The sequence below is a fragment of the Sinocyclocheilus anshuiensis genome, unplaced genomic scaffold (genome assembly GCF_001515605.1).
Source record: "Sinocyclocheilus anshuiensis isolate Anshui unplaced genomic scaffold, SAMN03320099.WGS_v1.1 scaffold1144, whole genome shotgun sequence".
NCBI classification, from domain to species: Eukaryota; Metazoa; Chordata; class Actinopteri; order Cypriniformes; family Cyprinidae; genus Sinocyclocheilus; species Sinocyclocheilus anshuiensis.
In genome coordinates, this window is record NW_015551101.1 from 1,142,784 (window position 1) to 1,154,451 (window position 11,668).

Here is an 11,668-nt window from a genome sequence, read left to right on the forward strand (position 1 = left end):
TATTATATTATATTATATTATATTATTCATTTTTATTTATCTTTAACGTTTAAACTTTGTCAGATATTTAGCTTCAATGTAGCACACATTTCAGTATCAGTTATTGATTTAATTCACATTATATCACCGATTTTTAATTATATTATATTTAATTTTATATTCATGCGTATTTCTCTCAGCGGACTGTGGGGGTACTCTGGTGTTAGTAAGTCAGGATGGAATCCAGCGGCCTCCTCTGCACTTCCCTCCTGGGGGCCACCTGCTGGCTTTCCTGTCCTGTTTGGAGACGGGTTTACTGCCCCGTGGTCAGCTTGAGCCCCCCCTCTCGTCCCAGAAGGGCAAGGTGAGTGTTTTGCTGCAGAAGTCATGTAATAGAATGTTGAAATTAGTCAGTAACATTTCAAACATCCAAATCATTAAAGAATAGAATGAAAATTAAGATGCTGAAATTTTACTCACCCTCAAGGCCATCCAAGATGTAGATTAGTTTTTCTTCATTGGAACAGATTTGGAGAAATTTAGCATTACATCACTTGCTCACCAGTGGATCCTCTGCAGTGAATGGGTGCCGTCAGAATGAGATCTCAAACAGCTGATTAAAACATCATAATAAATAATCCACATGACTCCAGTCCATCAGTATGATGTTTTAATGGAATTAACCAGTGAATGCACCCATTCACTGCAGAGGATCCATTGGTGAGCAAGTGATGTAATGCAAAATTTTTCCAAATCTGTTCTGATGTAGAAACATCAGATTCTAGTTTTTTGCTTGTTGATGTAACGGAGGCCAGCTGTAGGCGCTGTACAGGTAAACCTCACTCCCCTGATCTTTAGTCTCCTTGTTAGTGCACCCGCCTCCCATGCCGGAGACCCGGGTTTGAGTACCGCTCGGAGCGGGTGCGAGTAGGACCCGGGAGAGAGGGGTTACATTGACACACTGCAAATAAATTACAAAATGTTCCTTATTTGAAGTGAGAAACTGAGTTTAGTTTGATTATGACTCTGTGTGTTTGCTTAACAGGGTAAAGTCTTCCCTAAGCTCCGTAAGAGGAACAGCATGGCCCGTTTAGTGGATCAGGATGGAGATGGCGAGGAGCAGATCGCTGCAGACTATGTGTTTCGCATCGTCTATCCGGGGCACCGTCACGACTCAAGTGAGTCTCCGCAGAAATGTGCCTTTCCTCTTCACATCTCTGTCTCTGTCTCTCTTCGCACATCCAGTATCTGTCCATCTATCCATCCGTCCATCCATCCACAGTGACCCCAAAAGCATCGAACACTTCAAAACCAGACATTAAAATGCATGAATCTTGCATTATAATTAAATTCATATCATTTTAAGTGTGACTTAAGCATCCAAAAGTACTTTTTTGGGGCCAATCTTAAAACCCTATTGGTACTCACATATCCATAACTCGCATCCACTGTTCAGCCAGACCTGATTTCCCAGATGTGTGAATGCTGAACAGGGCTGCATCTATGGGATGATATTAGACTCAAAATGATTATCCCGAATTCCACAGACTCAAATTGAAAGGCATTTGTTTGTGGTTAGTAAGATACATGCATAAAATGTATGCAGTACATGGATAATTGTGCGTGCATCTATTAATCATTTTGAGTCATCCCATATGCATCAGACACCATCCCCACATATCATTGTCGTCTGTGTGTTTTGTTCTCACTTTTCTGTGGAACATAACAGCCGTTGTGGAGGCTGCTGGGAGGGATGTGAGTATTAGACGCAGCCTTTAGATTTTTTAACTGTTCTTACTGGGATGAAAGTGCTCCTTTTTATATCTGTGTATGTACGCACTGCAAAAAAATAAACAATCTAAGACACAGTTTTTGTCTTGATTTCCAGTTAAAATATCAAAACATCCTTAAAACAAGACCCATTTACTTAAGATATCAAGCCTTGTTTTCAAAGAACATATCTTGAATTACATTTTAATTCAATAAATTATAATTAAACATTAGAATTTTTGAAATACTTTTTTAAATCAATTTATAATTAATTTTAAGATTTTAACTTTAAATTTTAGGATGACCTTTTTCTGTTAAACTTTTAAATTTAAAGTCCCCCTGTAGTCAAAAATTGTATCCTTTAAAACTAATCTTTGATCATAAAAATTACATATTTAAATTTTTTTTCTTGTGAAAATAATTTTCTCATGCCTTAAAATAGCTTGAATGCAACTCTACACCCTTGCCTCATTTACTATACGCGGATCTATGAATAAACAACATAAAAAACTTGATTTTCACCACAGGGGGACTTTAAGTTTAATAAATTGAAATTTCATAAGGCTTAAAATTAGGTTTAAAATAAGTAGAAACAATTAAAATAACTTAATTCAAGATGCATTCTCTGAAAACAAGGCTTAATATGGTATGCAGTTGTGCTCGTTTTAAGCATGTTTATATATTTTACTGCAAAACGAAAAAAAAAAAGATTAAAACATTTTTTTAAAGATTTTTTTTGCAGTGTGTGTGAGTGGAACGTGACTTTGCTTCAGAGGCGGGTGCTAAACTGTGTTCTTTTATTGCCCAAGCAGTCACTATAAACTACCACCACACCACGGGCAGTCGTGCGCCCTCTCTGGACGACGATGAGGAGGAGGAAGATAGACTTCACGCTATGATCTCTATGATCTGCTCACGGAACCTCACAGATCCTAATGTCATGAAAGGTTTTTATCACCAGTGGCCCACTTCATTCTCCCTCCTTCCTTTCATCCTTCCTCTCCTCCCACTTCCTTTCCATCACAACTGTTAGCTGGTCCCCACAAGCAGCAACCCAGCAGTGCGGCCGGTTGTCGGTCAGTGAGGGCAGATTGAGACACAGTAGGCGCCTCGGGCATCATGGTTCCCTTGTCACTCTTAAAGTTGTTGGCCTGATCTGTATGCTTGTAACCATGGTAATATTTGCTGCTAGGTCAAGTGGCACAAGACCCTGAGTGTGTGGGGCACACGTGCATTCCATTGCGCAAGAGAACAAGGGATATATATATATATATATATATATATATATATATATATGAAAAGTCACTAAACACCACAAGAACATGCTGTTCTAGTAATAAGAAAACTACGTAAGAAAGGGTTTTTTGTTAAATTGTGTATAGTTCCAACCTAAAATAACTAGGTAGGAAAAATCGAATTGATTTAATTTCCATAATTTAATAATAATAATGTTATAAGTACAACATGCATATACTGTATGTATAACAAATCTATTTTGCTAAAATGAATAGTTCTAACCCAAAATAATTAGGTAAGAAAATTCGAATTATTGGTTTTATTTGCATAATTTAAACTGTGAAAGATTTTTTTATTCTTTTGTTTTATTATTTCATTATTTTATTTTATTTATTATATTAAATGTAATTAATTGTTATAAGTACACTATGTATATATGTTTAACAAATCTATTTTGCTAAAATGTGTATAGTTCTAACCCAAAATAACTAGGTCAGAAAATTCTAATTATTGATTTTTTTAATATAATTGATTATTGATATAATTTGTTGAAAATGTTGAAACATTATTATTATTATTTTATATTTATATATTATTTTATTCTTATTTTATTTTATTTATTAAATGTAATAAATTGTTATAATTACAATATGTATATATATGTAACAAATCTATTTTGCTAAAATGTATATAGTTTTAACCTTTAATAACTATGTAGAAAAATTAAACAATTAAACAATTTAATTCACGTAATATTAATGTTGAAACATTTTTTATATTATATTATATTATATTATATTATATTATATTAATTATATTGTATTGTATTTTATTTTATTATATTATATTATATTATATTATATTATGTTATGTTATGTTATGTTATGTTATGTTATGTTACGTTATGCACACAAAACCTGAACTGAATGTCCCTTATTTTCACATTTGGGTTTTTAAGTGTGTGTGTGTGAGGTCAGTACAGTGCACATCTCTCTCCCCCTGACTCACTCTCCTCCGCTGTCATCACTCTTTTCCCTCCACACCTCCGTTGCCGGGGGTTACCTATGCTAACCTTTCTCACAGTCGTGAGAGCTTCCACTGCCCTGCCACGTTGTCACACTACTACTCTGCCTTTGTCTTTCTCCTTCTCACACACATACACGACACTACCCGACTGCCCTAGGAGGTATGATGTGCATTCATGGAGCTCAGACTCTCCTCCTCTCTGCACTGTTGGGCCTGACTGTGGTGGCCAGGCAGCAATGCTTCCAATGATTTGTTGTTTTCCTTTTGCACTCTTTGGTTGACATGAGTAAGTCCTTGGAGAAGTCTAGGTTATTTTTAGGTTCTGTGTCTTTATTTGGTTTCACTGCCAAATGCTTGAGGGCTTTGCATGTCAAGTTTGCACACGTTATGTATTATATTTCTTTTTCATTTTAAACTTTGCGGCGAATGCGCTTCACTGCTTACTTGTCAGAACTGTGTCTCCTTCCCTTTATGAATTCTCTCTTTTCCTCTTTGGTTTGAGTTGTCGTTGTTGTTGTTTTAGTGTTCCTCCTGTGTTGAGCCGGTTTTCTGCAATGCTGTTCACTGTAATTCTTCACTAACTGCAGTCACCTTTCATTATATCAGTTAGGTCCTGTGGGGTTCTGGTGTAGTAGACATACGAATCGTTCCGTGAACGCGTCGCCCGCCGATCATAGCCATACCATTTAGGGACAGATATTGAATATATGCTCTCCGTCCACATTGTTATTTTGGTTACAACCAGTGTATAGCAGGTCACCAGCTCCAACCTGAAGAATTAAGGTGAAGAGCATTTACGTTTACTATCGACTCTTTTGGTTCAGTTGATTCACTCTCTTCACATTTTATACAACGACACACAGTATACATTCCTCTTCTTGATTTGTCTTTATTTTTGTCATGGTTTAATCTGATGCATCCAGCATGGTAGGAATGGTTACTGTCTGTCCTTCTATACTGCTCTCCTGGCTTGATTTGTGACACTGTGATTGATTGATCGATTGATTGGCAGGTGTCCTGGCATGGCATCCCCGCATCGTTTTACACATTTTCCTTCTGTTCATTCATAGATGCATGTTTTTGATATCCTTATATTTCAGGTTTGCTTTGATTTCATTATGTGTGTTTAAGGATGTTTCTGACAGGAAGAAATATCTGGAAAAAGAAAAGTACATCTTAATTCGGGCTGTCAATTTATCATTTTTAGTGGTATTATTTTAAAAAGAACTAAATATGCAATTAATTGTTCCCCCACCTATACGTTAAACAGAGCAGTTCTAGCTTAAAGTACAACCTTTAGGCAATGCTTTTTGGCAAACCACACTTATGGAGTGCAGGCAACGTGTTCTTACATTAAAAAGCAAGAGAATCGGGCAGAAGAAAGGGATATCAAGACATTTAAAAAGCCAAAGTACTTTAAACCAGAGATATGGTGTCTTAAAATTGGAGTGCTCATGGCGAGAGATGCTAAAAAACAGCAAGACGTGACTCTACTGTTGAACATTCGTACAGAGACTAATGTTTAAAAAACCCAGTGTAGACATAATGCAAAAGCCAGTTGTGTGTAAATGGCCCCTATGGATAAACGGATAGTTTTATGTTCAATAATATGGAAATAAAACACATATAACAACATCTACAGACACTTTTCTTAATGTCTTTAAATAATTTTAAATGAGGTGTTTTCTCAATCAAAGTTGATATGAGTAAATGTATTTCATTTTAATTGTATGATATAGCATTTAATCAATGTAATGCATTTCTTTAATTAATTGACAGCCCTAATCTTAATACCATTCAAAATTAACAAATTGCTAAATATATAAAACATTCAAATCAGATATATTAAAATGCAGTTTAGGATGCATTTTACTCTTCCTTAATTATCTCATGGTTGAGCTGAGGCCTGAAATTCAGTGAATCTGAGGCTTTTGAGCTGAATAAGATGCTTTATGGCCATTCCAGTCAAGCTAAGAGCCTAATTTCCAGTAGAGATGTATTATGGTGTCTGGGATGTGAAATGAAGTCCCATATGGCAGCTTTCCACAACAGCTTCTTATTGTAGAGTAGCTCTGAGAGGAAAGAAAATACCCATTTTCAATGATCCTAGTAATATTATCATATATCTCAAATATGTTCTTCAAATGCAGGTTACTAGAGCAGGTTTCATGTTTGCTTATTCATCTCTTATTTCCTCTCTCTTTCTCTTGCTCTGCCTCTTTTTCGTCTATTCCACTCCCACGCCCTTGTAGACCATGGGGACATGATGGAGATGCAGGGTTTTGGCGGCAGCCCGTTGTCATGGCAGCAGGGCGAGTGCACCAGTCATATGTCATCTTGTCTGTCCTGCTCCACTGGGGGCAGCAACGCTTCCGTCGAGCTTCCAGCGAGCTGTACCTGCATGCACGACCGGTGAGAGTTTTATTAGTTAAAAAACACAATAAAAACAGCAATATTGTTCATTATTAATACAATTGAATACTACTGTTTTGTATTTTAATACAAATGTAATATCTAATTTAATTACATCAAAATTAATTTTCAGTACTTAGCCTATTACTCCAGTCTTCAGTGTCACATGATCCTTCAGAAATCATTCTAATGCACTGATTTGCTGCTCAAGGAACATTTAGAATTATTATCAGTGTTAAAAACCATGATTAATTATTTTACAGGATTCTTTGATGAATAGAGAGTTAAAAGAATAGCATTTATTTGAAACAGAAATCTTCTGTAACATTAAAGATCATCTTTACTGTTATTTTTGGTCAATATAATGCATACTAGCTTAAAGTACATCTTTTTTTATAGAATATATAATCTTATATCATAATCTTATTTAATCTTATATAATATTGTTGTTTCCACCCTGTATTGGTTTTGTTATTATGTGGTGGAAAAGACATTTTTAACATTTCTGGAATAAAATGGCAGACAACTTTGTTTTGCTTAGCATTTCATGCATCCTAAATATGTACAAATAAATAATAATAAAATTCTTACACTTACGCTTAATTATTTCAGTTTACTGGAAATGACAGTAGGGTGATGATATTTTTCTTAATTTTTCTTTGTTTCATCTCAAGGTCACTACTTGCTCTGAGACTAACCATAGTGAAAACTTCATTAGTATTAATATTGTTGGTTGTAGCGAGAATGATGCCACATTGCCACATCAGTTTTTTTTTGTACAGATTTATATAGATCATTATCACACAATAAATATTGAAATTGTTTATTTCTTTGTTTGTTTTGGTTGTCAATTAATTTTCATATTTTAAGATGTCAAATCTGACAGTAAAACTGATACATAAATCAGCAAAAAGTGATGAAAGCGTAATGAAAAATTTCCAAGACATTTTTAAAGTTACTTTCATATTACCAAAAATCCCTGGGACATAGGTACTCAAATAAAAACAACAACAACAACAACACCCATATGTGACCCTGGACCACAAAATCAGTCATAAGGGTCCATTTTTGAAAATTGAGATTTATACATCATCTGAAAGCTGAATAAATAAGCTTTGTTAGGATAGGATAATATTTGGCCGAGATACAACTATTTGAAAATCTGGAATCTGAGGGTGCAAAAAAAATCAAAATATTAAGAAAATCGCCTTTAAATCTGTCCAAATAAAATTCTTAGCAATGCATATTACTAATTAAAAATTAAGTGGTTTTGTGGTCCAGGGTCACATATGTTAAATATTTTACTGAGTGCAATATATATGCAGTTTGGCTGTAGTTTGCATATGTTTTTGCAAAAGCATCTGACTAGTCTTCCTGTATCGAAAGATATAACGGATGTTTCCCTTCTGTGTCCAGTATTCCACTGAAGATGCTGTGCCAAAATATGAAGAGACAGATTGTGTCTCGAGCGTTTTATGGCTGTAAGTCCAAAGAAAATCTGTGCAATTTTTCATATCAATTAGTATAAAACACCCTCAGCTGTGCATACAGTGTTGTAATGCTCTTATGCCACTTTTCCATCTGTAGGGCTGGCCTATTGTCGGCACCTGTCCACTGTGAGGACGCACCTTTCAGCACTGGTCAACCACAACATTGTCCCTCCGGACAAGCCCTGTGAAGCCTCTGGAGGGCTCAGCAAAGATGTGTGGAGTAAATATCAGAAAGACTGTAAGGTTAGCCTAGTACTCTTCAGCTCCGGTCACTAGAGGGTACTAGCGGTCAGTGACATCTACCGTAGGTTGCAGTAGTCCCGCTGTCTCCATCTGTCCCTTTTTCTCTCTTGCCAGAATTATAAGGAGCTGGAGCTGCTGAGGTTGGTTTACTATGGAGGGGTGGAGCATGAGATCAGAAAGGAGGTGTGGCCATTTCTGCTGGGCCACTACAAGTTTGGGATGGACAAGAAAGACATGGCTCAGGTAAAGTTTTATAAGCACACTTCTTTGTCACAATAGTTTGTTCTGGTGTGATGTACGTTCTGATTGTCTGATGTGCCCTCGTGTGTTTCGTAGATTGATGAGAAGATCACAGCAAGGTATCAGCAGGTGATGCGGGAGTGGAAGGCATGTGAGGTCATTGTGAAGCAGCGGGAAAAAGAGATGCAGTCGGCCATCTTTGCCAAGTTGTCGTCAGGGAGCAGTATAGACAGCCACGTCCTCAGACTCATCCATAGGGACTCCACCATTAGCAACGAGGTCAGTCGCAAGCTCTGTTTAAGTAAGTATAGGTTATTTACTTACAAACCTAGCAAGCTGCCTTAGGCAGCATCCTAACACTCACAGAATCTCTTAAGTGAATGCTTGGGATTCTCTTATAAAGCAGAACCTTAATATAGCACATAAAACAGTTCCTTTCTTACTTGCAGTTAATTTTAATATAGTTTGTAATTAGCATGTTGCTATGCTGACTGGTCAATACTTTGATAACGGTAAACATAATTATGTGCCTGATACAACTATTGTTCTATTTTTTTTTGTTTGTTTGATTACACTCTTCAATACCACTCAGAACTTGAGTATGGATAAACATACATGCCACGTATAGATATTGGGTAAAACAGTTAATTTTTTTTTTCAAATTTCAATACTTTTGAGTATTGAATGAAATGTATGTTATTTATGATGTTAGCATGTTGCTAAGCTAACTGTTCAATACTTTAATAAGCATACACAGATTTTGAGTAATATTTGGTAATAGTTTGTTTTTGATTACATACCAATACTTTTAAGTATTAAATGTTTATTAATAATGTGGTGTTGGTATAAGCTAACTGTTCAATACTTTAATAAACATAAACATACATGCCACACAAAGATATTAGGTAAAATTGTTTGTTTTTGATTACATAATTTTGAGTAATTAATGAAATGTATGTTTATTTGCTATTTGGTTTTAGCATGTTGCTAAGCTAACTGCTCAATTCTTTAAAGGGGTCATCGGATGCAAAATTCACTTTACATGTTGTTTGAACATAAATGTGTGTTGGAAGTGTGTGTACACATCCACCCTATAATGATAAAAATCCACCCAGTGTTTATTTTAAATCCCTATTTTAAAACCCTCTTTCTCAAATCAGGCTGTTCTGAGATTCCTGGCAGAATGAAGTAGTTCTGCACAGGCCCCTCCCACAATAGTTGATTGACAAGGCCGTCTTACCTTAGACCCGCCCTGAGTGAGCTTTGGCTTTTGGTTTTTTTATGAATCTTTGCAAATCGCGGGAAGTTTACAGTCTGCTCATCACCCCATGGAAGAGAGGGGCGGGGTGAGCAGCGCTCATTAGCATTTAAAGCAACATGGACTAATACAGCTTGCTGAAAACAGAGCTGATTTTGACAGGGTAAAAAGGGTGTTTTTTACGCTACCATTGAGAAATTTTAACCAAAGTATGTTATAGATCTTTCATTAAGACCCTAAAGAATCATATCAGCTTGTTGAATGACACCTTTAATAAGCATAAACATGTATGGAACACAAATAGGTAAAATTGTTTGCTTTTGATTACACATTTCAATACTTTTGAGTCTGTTTATTATTTGGTAGTATCCCTTATGAAAATTAACAATGGTTTTACTACAAATAAAACCAGAAAACCATGGTTACTATAGTTAAACCATGGTAACCACAAATTATTCATGGTCTTGCTATGCTAACCATAGTTTTTAACCATGGTATTTGTAGTAAAACTGTGGTTATACAAATGGTAATCAATACGCAAAAACTACAGATTACAGATACAGATAGAACTACATATACAAACTACAGATTTACTATAATAAAACCATGGTTCATTTTGTAAGAAATGGTCCTATTCTAATTTTTCAATAATAAGCATCAATGTGTAGCACACAGAAATATTTTTGATTACACATTTCAGTACTTTTAAGTACTGAATAAAATTATTATCATTTCATGTTAGCATGCCAAGCTAACTCTTCAGTACTTTAATAAGCATAATAGTGTGGCACACAAATATTGTGTTAAATATTTTTTGATTTCATATTTCAACACTTGAATTCTAGATAGCATAAAGTAAATCTAGCATTATGTTGCGTCATCATATCCCATCCATCCCATCTCTTCTCTGTCTTTAGGTATTCATGTCCATGGATGAGCCTGACACAGGGGGTCACGACACCTCATGTGAGGGAGGAAGTACTCCCACCTTAACCACTGTGGTTACCCCGGCCATGTTAGCTCCAGACGAGAGGCCGCTGGTGGAGTTTGACTCTCCAGACTCAGGCCTGCCCTCCTCCAGGAACTACTCCGTAGCATCTGGACATTCCCAAATCATGTCCAGCATCGATGACGGACAGAGCATGGAGGAGGACACTACACCCACTGGGGTACTGGAGGAGCAGGGTGGACGGGACTCTCTGAGTGAGGACAAACTCTGCAATCAGCTGGACAAACTCACAACCACCACTGAGGGCACTGCACCATCTTTCTCCTCTTATACGGTACATTAATGCACTGTTTAAAGGGATAGTTCACCCAAAAATGAAAATTCTGTCATTAATTACTAACCCTCATGTCGTTCCAAACCTGTAAGACCTTCGTTCATCTTCGGAACACAAATTAAGATGTCAATATTAAGAATTCAGATTAAATTCTATATAAAATAAAATATTATTATAAAAATATTCCCTTCTCTTTAACCCCTTCTGAAGTGCTTGGCCTAATTTTATGTATTTAAATGTTATTTAACTTATTTTTAGATTAGAATCTATTTTCAACATTAAAATTTTTCGGTTAAAATTGCATATAAAATATTCTATTTTTATAATTATGTTCTCTTCTTTTTTACCCCCTCTAAAGAGTGCTTGGCCTACAGCTGTTTCACTCAGCTAATGAAAAGGATGAGTCAGAATTTCCCTACCGGAGGAGCCATGGACACTCATTTCGCCAATATGAGGTTGCAGTAAGGACATCGTTAAAATGGTCCATGTGACATCAGTGGTTCAACCATAATTTTACGAAGTTACAAGAATACTTTTTGTGTACGCACATGCATCGTGATTCTCTCTAAAATGGCGCTATAGGGTGACGCGGAGGAGACGAATTGTTGAATATGCCTTGATCGTGGTAGTACCCTTGCTGTCTGTGCAGTGTCCGAAAGCTCTCGGATTTCATCAAAAATATTTTAATTTGTGTTCCGAAGATGAACGAAGGTCTTACGGGTTTAGAATGA

The 11,668-nt window shown here is 36.1% G+C and overlaps 1 protein-coding gene across 1 annotated transcript in view; it reads left to right on the forward strand.

The window, feature by feature from the left end:
• Positions 1–11,668, forward strand: part of LOC107662751 (small G protein signaling modulator 2-like) — a 63,244-nt gene that overhangs the window by 45,541 nt on the left and 6,035 nt on the right. Inside the window, exons 10-18 of the mRNA XM_016452831.1 lie at positions 180–343; positions 1,025–1,157; positions 2,562–2,696; positions 6,264–6,423; positions 7,840–7,904; positions 8,011–8,156; positions 8,271–8,399; positions 8,493–8,675; positions 10,572–10,937. Coding sequence (XP_016308317.1) covers positions 180–343; positions 1,025–1,157; positions 2,562–2,696; positions 6,264–6,423; positions 7,840–7,904; positions 8,011–8,156; positions 8,271–8,399; positions 8,493–8,675; positions 10,572–10,937 — 1,481 coding nt within the window. The remainder of the gene's footprint in view (positions 1–179; positions 344–1,024; positions 1,158–2,561; positions 2,697–6,263; positions 6,424–7,839; positions 7,905–8,010; positions 8,157–8,270; positions 8,400–8,492; positions 8,676–10,571; positions 10,938–11,668) is intronic.